This window comes from Cetorhinus maximus, chromosome 7 (assembly GCF_964194155.1).
Source record: "Cetorhinus maximus chromosome 7, sCetMax3.hap1.1, whole genome shotgun sequence".
Classification (NCBI taxonomy): domain Eukaryota; kingdom Metazoa; phylum Chordata; class Chondrichthyes; order Lamniformes; family Cetorhinidae; genus Cetorhinus; species Cetorhinus maximus.
The window spans coordinates 104,904,112-104,920,589 of record NC_135885.1 but is presented as its reverse complement, the minus strand read 5'-3'; the positions used below and the strand labels follow the sequence as shown (position 1 = coordinate 104,920,589).

Genomic DNA, 16,478 nt, shown 5'->3' with positions numbered 1-16,478 from the left:
GACACCTAAGTTCAGTGACTCATCCCTGGGTGTCCTCCTCGACCAGGTGGAGGCCAAGAGGGATGTCCTGTACATATGATGGGAGGAGAAGGCCGAGTAGGGAAACCAACCCTGCATGGGAGCAGCTTGCTGCCATTGTCAGTGCCCAGGGTGTCCAGTGCAGGTCAGCCCTCCAATGCCGGAAGAGAATGAACAAACTTATCCTCACTGTCAGGGTAAGGGAACCTTCAGCTGCTCACACTAAAATCAATGAATGGGTCAGGGGACATGGGCCTCAGCAGCAACATCATAATGTGATGCCTCATTGCCCCATTGCGTGCCATCCACTCTGCAGTAGAATGAACACTGTGCCTGCTTCACCCTCACACAGAGAAAACTCAGATGCTGTCTGGAAGAAGGAGGTGAGGGGTGGGGGGTAGGGGATTAAGTGGCTCAGGCGCAGAGGGCACCAGCAAGCTCCACAAATGGCATGCCTCTCTTAGCCTTATCCTTGTATGTGGATGGATTCACTGCTCTGTCATGCTGTCACTTGCTTTCTTCTCTCTTACTTACAGGTGCCACCAGGAAGAGGGCAAGACCTGAGCCAGTGAAGCCCTGTCTAGCTCCAACACAAGCCCAAGCCTGGAGAGGAGCAAGGACATAAGAACATAAGAAATAGGAGCAGGAATAGACCATTCGGCCCGTCAAGCCTGCCCCACTATTCAATAAGATCACGGCTGATCAGCCACACGTCTGAATTCCTCTTTCGTGCCGGCTTCTCACAACCCGCAACTCCCCAATATTTTAAAAATCTATTTATCTCCTCTTTAAATACTTTCAGTGATCTAGCCTCCACAACTCTCTGGGGTAGAGAATTCCAGACATTCACTACCCTCTGAGAGAAGAAATTCCTTCACATCTCAGTTTCAAATGAGTGTCCCCTTATTCTGTAAACATGTCCCCTCGTTCAAGATTCCCCCACTAGTGGAAATACCTTCTCAGCATCTACCCTATCAAGCCCCTTCAGAATCTTATATGTTTCAGTAAGATCACCCCTTATTCTTCTAAACATGAATAAAGGCCTAGCCTGTTTAGCCATTCCTGATAGCCAACCCCTTCATCCCAGGAATCAGCCTAGTGAATCTCTTTTAAACTGCCTCCAGTGCCAGTATACCCTTTCTTAAATATGGGGGCCAAAATGGTACACAGTACTCCAGGCGCAGCCTCATAAGATTTCCCTATTTTTAAACTCCAATAGCAATACAGGCCAAAATTCTTTTTGCCTTCTTAATTACTTGCATGCTAACTTTTTGTGTTTCATGCACAAGAACACCCAGGTCTCTGTGCTGCACTTTTTTGGAATCTCTTTCCATTTAAATAATAATCTGCCTTTTGATTTTTCCTACCAAAGTGCATGACCTCACATTTTCCTACATTAAACTCCATCTGCCATGTTTTTGCCCACTCACTCAAACGTCTATATATCTTGCAGATTCCTTTTGTCCTCATCACAACATGCCTTCCCACCTATTTTTGTATTGTCAGGAAATTTGGATACATTACACTCTGCCCCCCTCCTCCAAGTCATTAATATAGATATAGTAAATAATTGAGGCCCTAGGACTGATCCTTGTGGCGCTCCACTAGTTACGTCTTTCCAACCTGAAAAAGACCCATTAATCCCGACTCTCTGTCTTCCTCAATCCATGCAAATACATTATCCCCAATACCGTGAGCTCCTATCTGGTGCAATAACCTTTTATGTGGCACCTTATTGAATGCCTTCTGGAAATCCAAATTAACTACATCTACTGGTTTCCCTCTATCAACTCTGCTTGTTATATTCTCAAAGAACTCTAGAAAATTTGTCAAACATGATTTCCCTTTCACAAAACCATGCTGACCGGGTTTGATTGCGTTAAGCTTTTCTAAATGTGCTGCCATTTCTTCCTTAATAATAGACTCTAGCATTTTCCCAATGACAGGTGTTAGGCTGACTGGCCTCTGGAGGCCACAGAAGACCGAAATCCAACTGTTGAGGCGTCACAACAGACACCTGCACCCTCCACCAGCCAAGAGACACACACCATGCTGGGTATTGGCTCTAGTGTAAGACAATCTGCTGGTCACCACACAGACACTTGTCCACAGGAGAAGGAGGCAAGGTCAGCCAACTTCACTGGCACTCGAAGGAGTACTGGGGAAGAAGCATTTCCAAAGTCCATGTCCAATTATGGGCATCTGAAATTGGCCTTCCAACTGATGGTGCAGAGTCATCAAGAGGCGGAGAAACATCAGGTAGAGGTGTCAGAGGCCCTCAATCGGATGGCAAGTGAGGCAGAGGAGTCCGTCCATCTGCTGGCTGATGAAGTGGTGCCAACATGTGCACGCATCGAGGTCTCCATGGGGACGATGGCGGACTCCATGGAGATCCTAGTCCAGTAGATTCTGCCAAAGATGCTCACAGAGCTACACTCCAACTCAGTAGCCATAGATAAGCTTTTGCAGTGGCTACACAAGAGGAGGATGGGGCTCCTCAACCTCTCTCCAGGAGCCCTTCCTCTCAAGGAGTCAGGCAGGAGCCCTCAAGCACCCAAAGGGAGGAGGAGCGGCAGCTGGACACCCCTGAGACATCCAGTCAGGAATCCCAGAGGTTGTGCAGCCCTTCCAAATCCGCTTTGCTTGTGACCCCTTCAACCTCGTCCTCTGTCACTGCAGAGGCAACAGCTGGCCTAGAGCAGAACAGCCAAAGAAAGCTGGGGCTCTCCAGGCCTCTGGTCTCCAGAGGATGGCAGCCAAGGTCACGAAAGGCAACAGGACAACTGGTCAGCAGGCTGCCTCCACCCCTGCTGCAGATGTCAGGGCAGCACTTAGCAGAAGTGGCAGGGAAAGGAAAAATCAACAAATATTGAAATCACAACTGGTTGCACGGGTGGACAATTGAATGCCACAATCAGAAAACTTTTGTAAATATAATCACTTTCACTTTAATAATGTCTACTGTCTTGTTTTAGCTGTAGCCCTTAAGGCTTAATGTTCGTCAGCCCTCACTTCATCTTCCTGCAGACACCACATGCCCCAGAATGAGACACCTGAAGGGCGACAAGGGTATGTGCCAGAGCACCAGTGAGCCATGTGCAGGTACTGCCCCATGCACATTGAGCCTTTATCCTTCAAACTGTTATGTGTCCCAGGGCCCTAGCATTGTAAACACTACATGCTGGGTTTCTCCTTCAGTTGTCCATTGAGATGACCTGCATCTCCGCTCACCCCCGGTGACCCAATTCCCATGCAGCATTTTGAGATCTCCACTACAAGGCTCTGCATAATTGCGGCCAGTCCAGCCATGGTGGTAGTAGTGCTTTACTTACAGTACACCATCTTTCGCCTACCCCAGACAGCCACAACCGATCCCCCATAACCATTGACCGCCCCCGGCATAACTTTCAATCTCCCCACCGCTACCCTTAAACCTTCTCCCAGCACCGTCGGCAATGTCCAGATTAACGTTGAAGGCCCCTTCCTCATTGAGAATCTATCCCGGATGCCATTGACTTGCCCACCCCAATCCTGCCTACCCCCCCGAATCCATGTCTATCTCCGGGTCCCAACTAACAACCCTCAGCACTCCTTCATGAGACATTGGTGCACCCTCACCCTCTCTGGGTTGTTACCCACTACTAGCTCTCTCTGCCCCTTTTAACTCTCAGCATTCCCTCCTACCACAGCTATTCTCAGTTTTCACTCCAGGAGTCCACCATTTACTCCTCCGACCTCTCGCTGTGAATCCCTTCATACCTCAACAATCCCCAATGCCCCTTCACACCTCAACACACTCCCCCATGCCCATTCAGATCTCTAGAAGATCCCCCCCTGCCTACAACCCACCATGGCCCTTCCCACCCCTCTCCCCGCTCCATTCCATCTGGTGCCTTGAAAGACCCCTCTGATACCTACTTCCTCCAGCACACCCAACCGCCCATGCCCCCACCTCTTCTATGCCTGAACCTCCGTACCACCTCTTCATTCCTCTCCTACTATTGTTTCAACCCCACCACCCCCCCCGCCCCGACAACAGAGCCTCTCCATCCAACAGTACCTGCTGTCTTCCACCAGTAGCTGGATGATCTAATCCTTTGGCAAAGTCCCTGGATGAAGGTCTGCTCCCTGGGAAAAGTCCCTGGATGAAGGTCCGATCCTTTGGCAAAGCCTCTAGATGAAAGTCCGATCTCTGGATGAAGTCCCTGGATGAAGGTCTGAACCCTTGGTGAAGTCCCTGGATAAAGTTCTGATCCTTTGGTGAAGTCCCTGGATGAAAGTCTGATCTCTGGACGAAGTCCCTGGATAAAGGTCTGAATGTGTGCCAATGTCTCTGGATGAAGGTCCGACCCTTTGGTGAAGCCCCTGGATGAAGGTCTGAACCCTTGGCAAAGTCCCTGGATAAAGTTCTGATCCTTCGATTAAGTCCCTGGATGAAGGGCTGAATTGTTGGTGAAGTTGATGCACCAAGAACAACCAACTCCTGGATGCTGCCTCACGGAGAAGGTTGAAACTCCACCAACCCACTGCTGCATGTGATATTCCAGGATCTGGTCACTGGAGGCCTACATCTTCTATTTGGATCTCCACGTCCTTCATAAGGTAAGTCCCAAGTTTTGCACACCATGTTGGTCCAGACATGTTCTGGACGGGAAACAGAGTTAACGTTTCAAGTCCTTATGACTCTCCTTCAGAGTCACACGGACTCAAAATGTTAACTTTGTCTTTCTCTCCACAGATGCTGTTGGACCTGCTGAATTTTTCCAGCATTTTCTGTTTTTCTTTCAGATTTCCAGCATCCTCAGTATTTTGCTTTTATATCCTAGACCAACATGATTTCCCATTGGCGTCATGTATGATTGGGCATGGGGGGGTGGGGGGAAATTCTGGCCCTTCATCTGGATCCCTTTAGCGGGATGCAAATCAGTTGTACGCTAGCCTCTGACTGGAATTGCGACCTGCCATGGTGGTCAGTAGTGGAATATCCCGCTGTCATTTCACGCCAGCATCAAACCCCTGTCATTAAACCCGCCAACGGAGGCAAGGGAAAATTCCATCCTTTGTTACTAGACTACCAACAAGAGCTCAAATGCCACAATGGCAAATTTGTAAAACAGATTTCAACAAGTTTATTACTTTGTAAGTAGCACTAAAAGTTGATCATGGATACTGTTGGGTGTCATAAATACTGATACTGGCTTATTAATGTCCTTCAGGGAAGAAGATCTGCTACCCCTACTCGCTCTTGCCCATATGTGACTTCATTCCCACAATATGTGGGGCTATATTGGTTCCAACTTCTTGGGGCAACTAGCAACGGGCAAAAAATGAGGCCTTGTCGGCGTCATCCACAAACAATTGTAATAATGCTAAATGCTAATTTTTATGTTTAGATGAGCAACATTTTAGCAATTTAATATTGCACTAGCAATGATGGGTTAGCCTTGATGACCTCTAGAACTGAAATAAGCATTTTAACTATGCCTTGTTGAGTTCCATATCTAGTTGTGTGAGAGAGATTAAGGAGATGAGATTGCAACAGCATAACCTCCAGCTCACAATAGATGAAGCCATAAGTTTCTTTTCTCAAATATTTTGTTAATTAGATGAAAAAAAAATGGACTTGTGATTTTGGCTTCAAAGAGCTGAGAGACAAACTCTGACAGAAACATAACACAGAAGCAACAACACTTACCCCTCCCTATCATCCTGGCTCTGGAGATAATAATTAATATTGTTCACCAAGAAGCTAAAAAGACGGGTATAAAGTGACTTTGCCAGAAGATCCCGATAAAAATTTGCCACATCTACTGTGTGCCTCTTCAAAATCACATCCCCTATAGTGGGAAAAGATTAAAAAAAAGCAATAAATTAGGCTACTTATATTTTAAGTTTACAAAATATGATAAAGTAATAATAAATGGATCCTGCACATTATGAAACTTACCTTTAAAATACTGGACATCAGATGTTAAAGCTGAACTGAGGTCATCAGGTGAGACTTGTAGAATACTAGCCACTGAAAAACAACTTACTTTAAATTGTATGTTTACCAGCTCAGTTTTTATCATTTCAAACTGGAGACAGTGAAACAGAATTAAAAATATACAAAATCACATACAGTTTCCACTGAAGCTATGACACAGCAACAACATCTGTTGGGTTGTAATGCACCATGCAAGGCTGGAGTGGTGCAACCAATTAGGACAGTGCTCATTCATTTGGAAATCTGGAATTCTCTCTTTCAGAAGGGTGTAAAAACTGGGACAACTGGAATTTTGAAGAGTGTGATGAATTGATTTTGTCAGAAAATGACATGGAAAAATATGAATCAGAGATCGTTAAATGCAATTGAAGTACAGATCAGCCATGAACAAGCAAATAACAGAATAAGCTTGAGGGACATGATACCCTACTCCGGTCCTTATGTTCATGTGGCATCTGGATTCAAATTCAACAGAGTGGTGAGGTGAAGACCTCTCCCTTTTAATGCTGTCCTGGAATTATTTTGAGTGATGCCGACCCAAATTCTAATGAGGTTGAGCCCACAACACAAAGCCCCCTTGGATATGATATGAATTGGATTTGATCATTATTCTCATTACCTTCAGGCTTGGAGGTACTGCACAGGTGGGTAAAGAATATTCTCCAGTGATTGACTGATTAAGTGACATTGCCGATGTAGGCTAGAGAGATCTTTACTCTGCATTTGATTGTGGAATCCCTGATCTCGGAGTGCATAAATCTGTCATAAATAAAAGTGCTCTGTTTTTTTTAACAAACATGTCGCATTAAATACACTATGCTGAATTGTATGAGCCACTGGATTCCCTGCTCACCCAGTTAAAAAGTCGGGTTGGAGGATTGGGGGGGTGGTGGTGGTTGTGTGGTGGGGTGCCCGGCTGAGGGGAACACTGGCTTCCACACAGCAATAATAGACTTCAGGCTGGGCTACTACCTGTCTGGATCAGGAAGTCACATGTGAGAGAGCTGCCAACTAATTAGAGGCTAGTGGCACAGAGGCAAGTGACATTGAATCAAGATTTGTGTAAGTGCTGGGGTCTTACAGGTGTCAAGCTGGCAGGCCCTGCCAAGGGGTTTGAGAGGGTTGGGGGACTGGGGTTTGAGAGGTCATGGGGGGAAGGGAAACCCGTCTGGGCTGGGCACTTGGTGTGGGCCTCTCCTGCCACCAGTTAAATTGAGGTGGGGGCAGAGGTGGGCAGTTAGTGGCAGAAAGGCTGCCCGTTGGATTTAATGAGACCATCCACCTTCAAATCTGTTGGTGGGGGTGTGAAATCCAGCCATCTATTACACTTATCATGCCAAATATAATCTCAACCAATATTAAATCATTTCTTTTCACATTTTTCACAACATAAAATCAATAATTGTCCAAGAGAGATTGAATTGAATTTAATAATGAAGTTGCATATTGCACAGAATTGTGTTTACAGTGAAGATCGTGTATCTAGTAACCGTTGTGTATAATATTGGTCCAGAATTGTGTGTATGGTGCAGAGTTGTGTACCTTATATAGAGTTGTACAATCTGGCAGAAGCCCACAGCAGACATGTATCAGAATACTCAAATAAAATTCAAACTCCTGTGGACTGATAAACAGCTGCATTCTCCAACATTTCTGGGTACCACCTTCATAAAAAAAATGGGCAAATCTCTTTTTCTTGTTCACAGTGAGGGAGTGATGTTTAGCATTTTAGTGCTTCTCTCTCCTGCAACAAGGAAACAGTGTTCCAAGTATTTTTTTCTTTGTATGATTTTGATGCAGAACTTGCCTTTCAATAAAAGATAGATGTTGAAAATTAGTTCTTAGCTTCAAGCAGCAGGAAGCACTTACCAGGAATCCAAACTGCAGCACTTCCGTGTGTGAATTTTCAATTCACATCCAGAGCTGAATCATAAGATCTAACACTAAACAGCGTCCTCAAGCTCTTGCCTTAGCTCTTAAAAATACAAATTAACTGGTCTCTATGGGGTTTCCCTAACAGTGAGCACAGCAATACTGATAGGGATAGCTCCGTTTACCAACTTACATTACCACATGCACCAATACAATTGTACAAAACTATTCCAATCAAGTTATGCTGTTTGCTTATATGTAAGTAGGAATAATACCAATGGCAGAGGCTGCTATTGCATTAGTCCAAAATCAGTGGGATGAAAAATGCTGGATGATTCTGGGAGGTTCAATTCTGGTAGAAATCTGAGTCTTTGTCATTCTGCATTTTCCCTCCGTGCTTGTGGAATGTTAAGTGGTGGTACAGTGTTAAGTGTTGTGCTGGCTCCACCTGCTGATGTATTTCTGTTATTCATCTATCCAGACAAAATCACAGGCAGTAACTGGCAATTGTTTGCTCTTGAGCACACTGACCTTGCTCCAATAATTGCACATCTGACGCGTATGCTGTCTCAGTATCTGTTAGAGCCAAAAACTGGAGATCCCCAAGAAGCAAGATTGCAGACAGAATGAGAAACAGGTTGTCAACTTCCTAAATCAGAAAAACAAAACACAGTGAAGAAACATGAGGCTGTTTCAATTAACTATGAGTTTATATTCCTGTTAAACTGTAACATGACGATACATTTTCTGATCAGTTCTAAATATCACATTGCTAAATATTTTAAACGCAGTGTTATAATTTACTGAATAAACAACAGTTTAAAGAGTGAAAAATGCTTATATTGGATCTCAATTTCTAAGTTGCATCGCAGTGTTCAAAATCAAAAGCATAAATGTGCTGCTATATTTTGCAGTTGAGTGTTAGAATTTCATTATGTAGTCTGGTGGCTGTGCCTTTGGGTGGCTTGCAAGAATTTCTTCGCAAGGAAGTCACACAAAACAAATATCTAACTATAAAAATACTATTGTCAAACCTGCTGTGTGCCATTACTTCAGTGAGAAATGCAAATCTGATTTTCTTTTGTTGCATTACAAAGTCATATTTTATTATATTATTAAGTCAAATTATTGTTTCCTAATATTCATTCTTGCAGACTTCAATGCTAAAGATGTTTAAAGAACTCCAGTTGTACACATACAAACACTGGAATTCATACTGTCAACATTTTGGTAGTGTGACTGGCAACGTGTTACAGCAAGATCATTATCTACATCAAAGAGTTACAAAGCTATTAGTACTTGTTTGGTGGTACAAAATTTGAGTATTGCTGAAAAAAGAGACATGTCAAAGCTTTTCATCTTAAACTCATCTTATACTTTGCAAGAATACCAATATGAGGTAAAACAACAATTTATACTGTGTGTGAAGAGAGTGTTGATTGGTTGGCAAGTGGATTTTGGTTGGTGGAGGCATTGCCATGGAGATTGCACCAGTGATGATGACTGCCAAAGCATTGGCAGTTAACTGCCAAGCATTGTTTGAAATTTAAACTAGGCGGCTTGGCCCTGATTGGTCAAGGCATTGCCTGATGAATGAAAGCTTCGACATGTCTCTTTTCTCAGCAATACTCAAGTTATTAATAGTCAATATTTTAACTACTGTACATTCTGGGATAGACTTTTGGTTGGCCCATTCATTGGGTAGGCAGTGGACAGAGTGAGCCCACTGCCAACCATAACATTGGCTGTAAGTCTAAACATTTTCATGTTGGATAATTCGGGGGAATGGGAGAGCAATCGAACAGATCCTCCATGAATCTTGAGTAGGCATAGGTCAAGCATTCTGCTAATAACAATTCAAAAAGGGGTCATGCTGGCCTCCTTGTTATAAATGAAAATCCAAAATCCCTTAATTGGTTAATTCAGCTTGCCTCCTCATCAGCATCAACCAAACCTGTGACCTCCACTACCTAGACCTACAGGGGAAGCAGGAGCATGGGAAAATCATCACCCCCAGGTCCCGTCCAAGTCATGCAGCCTTGCTTAAACATATATTGCAGTTCTTCATCGTCACTGGGTCATATTCTAGAACTCCCGTGCGAGTACTTTTGGGCTGCAGTTCAAGATAGCCCATCATCAGCTACTTATAGGCAATCAGGGATGTGCAATTAAATGCCAGCTTCACCACCGAAGGGCACATGCCAAAGAATAATATAAATATAGGTCACATCTATATCACATTGGAGGGATTTAATGGGCAGTCAAGAGGCAACTTGGCCTTTTTTTGTTGTGTGTCACAATGCACATTTCCTCAAATCTTTTTGGAGCAAGGTCTGAAAACATCTATCTTGGGCACAGATTCTCCATAAGAGTGATTCTACAATCATGTAATCTTCCATCCTGGAGGTAACATTTCTCCTGTCTTGAAGAACCTCAACTACAACCAAAGCAAAACAAAGCAAAGCAACCACATTCCCAGGCCACCTTGTGACATCATCACTTTTGCCATGTAATCACTCCTGCCTTTCACCCAATCGCAGACAATCCCTTTTTGTTCTTTTTCTGCCACCACTAACTTTTTCCGCCACCATTAGCTTTTCTCTGTAGTTGCTTAAAAACTGTTCAGCTGCAACATCTTCCAGTTCTAATGAAAAGTTATTGACTTGAAATGTCAACTCTGTATTTCCTTCCACAGAAGCTGTCTGAACCACTAAGTGATTCCAATGTGTTTTGCTTTTCTAACTACTGAATGTTAATGTGCAGAGGATGAAGTCCACAAAAAACTTATAAAATTGAATAGTAATACTAATAATAACAACACAAGTCAACATGAACAGATACATATGTATGCACAGTGACAAGAGACAGATTGCTAAGAAGGTAGATCAGGTCAAAGTCTGTACCAGGCTACTTAAGCCGCACTAAGCTAGTACTCCATACGAGAAAAGCGGTGCCTTTATGTTTGCACACAAATTCAATCTTTTATTAACAAACTGAACTAAATAATGCACTGTCAGCATCTTTTCTATGTGGTATTAAAGTGAGGCCCTACCCTTTTGCTCAAGTAAAAGACCCCTTCGCATTATTTTCATAAGGGAGTAAACCTGATGTTATGGCCAACATTTATCTATCATTTAACACCATCCAAAACAGATTTGTTGGTCGCCTTTCTCATTTCTGTATGTGGGACATTGCTGTGTATATATTGACTGCTGCAATCCCCTACATTACAATAGTGACTACGTTTCCAAGAACACTTTATTGTTTGTGAAGCATTTTGAGACATCCTAAGGTTATGAAATTAATTTTCATGATGCATATTGCTTGTTTCTTTATTCAGCGTGTTCAACATAAGGAGCACCCCAATTTGATTCACAAAAATGCAAAGGGAAAGGTGCACTGAAACAGGGATGGGGAGATTAGAAAGGGGTAATTAAAGTTTGGTTGAAAGAGTTGGTTGGAATGGTCTCAAATTTAGAAATTCATTACATTTTTAATGCTGCCCCACTTATGACTCAGAACCTGGGCCAGAATTTTACATCTCGTGGACGGGCGCGTGCCTGGCCGGTCCAGCGAAATAGCATGAGATGACGTCAGGAGAGCGTCCTGATGTCATCGTGCACTTGCGTGATACTTCGCTCGGTGGGCATGTGTAGCAGTCAGAAGTGCACCCACTGACAATTAAGCGGGCAATTAAGCCCATTAAGGAGGCAATTGAAAATGGTTTTTTGTGGCCTGACCACTTTTAGGGTTGGCAGATGGGCCAATTGGCTAGGCAGCCTTTATATTTTTGCTCAAACCTCGATCCAGGGTGGGATGAAATCTCCGTGGAGAAATAAAAATATGAGATTTGCTTTCAGGTGCATGATTGTGCTGCATGGACAAATTTTGCAGCATCTTTGTTGTTTCATTTATTCTGTGGAGGTCTGCAGCTCTCTGAGGCAGCTGTCTGCCTTCAGCAAGTTCACTGGAAGCACTCACCAGCACCCGGGGTGATGTCGGCACCCGCCTTGTTCCCATCCCAACCGGCAATGCTGAGCCTTTCTCAGTGGCTGGCCGTTAATTGGCCAGCCAGCATAAAATTGCAGCTGGGGGCTGATTGCGGTCGGGGGCCCATTTCCTGTCTGCTCCCGGGCCCAACGATTACCTGCACCCAAGGAGCAAAAAACTCAGGCCCTGGTGTGTGAAACACCCTGAATTTGGCATTGCACTGTCATATTAATAAGGTAGTGAGTCAGTTTTCAGAGGATTTGGAACTCACCTTATGATATAACAGGTGAATTTGTCTGCCCAAGCTGCAGATACATACTCCCATCAGGCAAATTTCTATACCAGGTGTATTCAAGAGAAAAAAATTACCTCATAATTTTCACTGGCTTTTCAATAAACAGCGGTCCTAAAGCAGGATTGTATCAGCTACTGATTCTGCCCACAAGGGTCAGCAGTAGTGTTTCTCCCTCTAAGCCATTAGCCAAAAACTGAAATTTGTCTGTTGCCATGGTGCTGTGAAGGCTAGCCCACAATGCAAATAGGGCAGATTTTATTGCACAAGGTGGCAAGATTATTATTCTATCAGATGAAAACAAGAAAAGCTCCATGACACAAACTCTGGGTAGGTGCTCCCAGCTTTTAACAAGCTTTATCGAGGAACATTAAAAAATATGGGGAGCAAGCAGAAAAGTGGAATTAGATAGACAAATGTCCTGTTCCTGTCATTCAAGATCAAAGAATGTATGAGATTCTAAGGCCAGGATTTTCTGGTCCCACCAATGATAAGCATCATTGTGGATGGGACAGGAAAATTTGGAGAGCCATTTGGCTCTCCAAATTTTCCTGTCACGCCCATGATGATCCCGCCAGGGCTGGGGCCAGAAAATCCTGTGCTCCATGACTGCTGAAGTTCAGAGATATTTGTCAAAAATGACTTGAATTAAGCTTAAAATACTACAGCAGCTTTTACACTCTCTTGTAATATAACACTTCAACAACCAAACACAGCGCACAGCAGTGTGAAGACACATGATGCCAGTGCAAACAGATGTAAAATACATATAGAGTAATGCTGGCAACTCATTTATAATTCACTACTGAGTAGTTAATGTATTCACCTGTACATTGAAAATCTATATATAAACTGCTGATTAGTCACTCTAGCGGAAGGGTCTAGAACGATCAATTCCTTGATTGAGTGCTCCCAGAGGGGAAAGGTGTGCATCTTAGGCTCATACTTTGAATTTTACATCCATCTGAATCAACAGGAAGAAATTCAATCGATTTAAGCCTGCAGTTTTCTGATGGAGGCTCCCTGTAAATGCTCCATAAAAGCAATTTGTCCTATCATTTCAGGGCAGGGAAAGTTGCAATGGCGAAGGAAGAAATCTCCTGTATGAACAGTGCCTGGATCCTTCCCTTTGGTGTAATCTGGAGCCAGTGCTGCCTCCGGCAAGGTTGTAATTTTCCACCGATTTGTTCTACACACATGGGTTGAATTTCCTGGGCCCACTGAAGTCAAGTTTGAAGGTGGGATGGCTGTCAATATGCGCAGGAAGGCCAATGTCTTTCTGCCACAATACCACATTACCAGTGGCAGAAACCTTAGCAGCATGGGCTGCCCAATGGGTGGCCAATTATTCCACTTAATGGGCCAGGGAAATCTTGGTAACCTCCCAGCAAGTTTATGTCTCTCAATGGGCCCCTCATATACTGACACTCCTTGGCTCATGGAGGGGGAACTACGGCGGCAATGGCTACCCTCAGCCCAAACTGCTGCCGGTGCTCCATGACCCCAACCCCAATTGCCTGCTGGCCCCTGCTTTTCAAAAATCACCTACTTGCTCTTTCGAGGGCACCTTGCAGTCTCCCTGGTGATTCAGTCTCAACAATGGTCACGGCTAGCGGTGGTGCTGTTGAGGCAACTGAGCTGCCAGCTCTCTGATTGGGGCTGGCAGCTCTCGTGGGCAGGCCTAGGGGCTTTCACTTTAATTTGCCTCCAGACCGTCTAAACCTGTGAAGGCTGAGACTTGTGGGGAAGAAAAGGTAACATGTAAATTTAAATTTATATTTGGATAAAGACTTGGAGGGAGGTGTAGTATTAGGGTGTTCAGGATTGTAAGGGTTAATGTGGGACTGGGAAACGGTACCGCCCACATGATAATATAAACAGAGTCACATGACTAGTAGTAGCCTGGTAATAGTCTGAAGGAGAAAACTCATGGCTTGGACTGAAGAAGCCTACTTCTTCTTATATTTATATTCTTATATTTATGTACATAATTATGTTCTACAGTAAATAATTACTAATAGTCATGGTAGTACAGAACTTGAGTATTGCTAAAAAAAGAGACATGTCTAAACTTTTCGTCTTGCACTCAGCAGGACACTCAGGGAAATGCCAACATAAGGGGGTAAAACAACAATTTATACTGTATGTGAAGAGAGTGCTGATTGGTTGGCAAGTGGAGTTTCCATGGAGAATGCACCATTGATGGTGACTGACACTTAACTTCCAAGCATTGTTTGAAATTTAAACCAGGCAACTTGCCACTAATTCGTCAAGGCATTCCCTGAGGAATGAGTGGGAGAATGGTTGTCACTTATTTTGTTTAGCTGGCACAGTGTAGTGTATGTACATGTTCTTTCTGTCTGCAAAGAACAAGGCCCTGTGAATTTATGTATTGCCAACCAATCAGCACTCTCTTCACATAGAGTATAAATGGTTGTTTTCCCCTTATATTGGTATTCTTGGGAATGTCCTGATGAGTGCAAGACGAAAAGTTTAGACATGCATCTTTTTTCAGCAATACTCAAGTTCTGTACTACCAAATGACTATTTCACACAGAATCACAGTGCAGAAGAGGCCCTTCGGCCCATCGAGTCTGCATTGACACATGAGAAATGCCTGACCTACCTACCTAATCTCATTTACTAGCACTTGGCCCATAGCCTTGAATGTAATGACTTGCCAAGTGCTCATCCAGGTACTTCTTAAAGGATGTGAGGCAACCCGCCTCCACCACCCTCCCAGGCAGTGCATTCCAGACCGTCACTACCCTCTGGGTAAAAAAGTTTTTCCTCATATCCCCCCTAAACCTCCTGCCCCTCACCTTGAACTTATGTCCCCTTGTGACTGACCCTTCAACTAAGGGGAACAGCTGCTCCCTATCCACCCTGTCCATGCTCCTCATAATCTTGTATACCTCAATCAGGTCGCCTCTCAGTCTTCTCTGCTCCAACAAAAACAACCCAAGTCTATCCAACCTCTCTTCATAACTTAAATGTTTCATCCCAGGCAACATCCTGATGAATCTCCTCTGCACCCCCTCCACTGTAATCACATCCTTCCTATAATGTGGTGACCAGAACTGCACACAGTACTTCAGCTGTGGCCTCACCAAGGTTCTATACAACACCAACATGACTTCGCTACTTTTGGAATTTACGCCTCGATTGATAAAGGCAAGTGTTCCATATGCCTTTTTCACAACTCCACTAACATGCCCCTCTGCCTTCAGAGATCTATGGACACACACGCCAAGGTCCCTTTGTTCCTCAGAACTTCCTAGTGTCATGCCGTTCATTGAATTCTTCCTTGTCAAACTACTCCTTCCAAAGTGTATCACCTCACGCTTTTCAGGGTTAAATTCCATCTGCCACTTATTTGCCTATTTGACCATCCTGTCTATATCTTCCTGTAGCCCAAGACACTCAACCTCACTGTTAACCACCCAGCCAATCTTTGTGTCATCCGCAAACTTACTAATCCTACCCCCAACATAGTCACCTATGTCATTTACATAAATAACAAATAATAGGGGACCCAGCACAGATCCCTGTGGTACGCCACTGGACACTGGCTTCCAGTCACTAAAGCATCCTTCTGTCATCACCCTCTATCTCTTACAAATAAGCCAATTTTGGATCCACCTTATCAAATTATCCTGTATCCCATGTGCCTTTGCCTGCTTTATAAGTCTCCCATGTGGGACCTTGTCAAAGGCTTTGCTGAATTCCATATAAACTACATCAACTGCACTACCCTCATCTACACACCTGGTCACATCCTCAAAAAATTCAATCAAATTTGTTAGGCATGACCTCCCTCTGACAAAGCCATGCTGACTATCCCTGATCAAACCTTGCCTCTCCAAGTGTAGATAGACACTCTCCTTCAGAAATTTCTCTTATAGTTTCCCTACCAATGACATGAGACTCACTGGCCTATAGTTCCCTGGCTTATCTTTACAACCCTTCTTAAATAGCGGAACCACATTAGCTGTTCTCCAGTCCTCTGGCACCTCCCCCGTGGCCAGAGTGGAATTAAAAATTTGGGTCAGAGCCCCTGCGATCTCCTACCTTACCTCCCTCAGCAGTCTGGGACACAAATCATCTGGACCTGGTGATTTGTCCGCTTTTAAGCCTGCCAACACCTCCAATACCTTGTCGCTCCCTATATCAATTTGCTTAAGAACCTCGCAGTCTCTCTCCCTGAGTTCGATACCTTCATCCTCATTCTCTTGGGTTATGACGGATGTGAAGTATTCATTCAACTCGTTAACACATTCATTTGTTTAGCATTACTCAAAAGAGCATGAAGAGACTCTG

General features: G+C 44.0%; 1 protein-coding gene across 1 annotated transcript in view; it reads right to left on the bottom strand.

The window, feature by feature from the left end:
• Window positions 1–16,478, bottom strand: part of myo16 (myosin XVI) — a 654,305-nt gene that overhangs the window by 261,977 nt on the left and 375,850 nt on the right. Inside the window, exons 17-19 of the mRNA XM_078544837.1 lie at window positions 8,408–8,525; window positions 5,966–6,037; window positions 5,714–5,855 (exon numbers count right to left, since the gene is read on the bottom strand). Of these exons, the coding sequence (XP_078400963.1) occupies window positions 5,714–5,855; window positions 5,966–6,037; window positions 8,408–8,525 (332 nt within the window). The remainder of the gene's footprint in view (window positions 1–5,713; window positions 5,856–5,965; window positions 6,038–8,407; window positions 8,526–16,478) is intronic.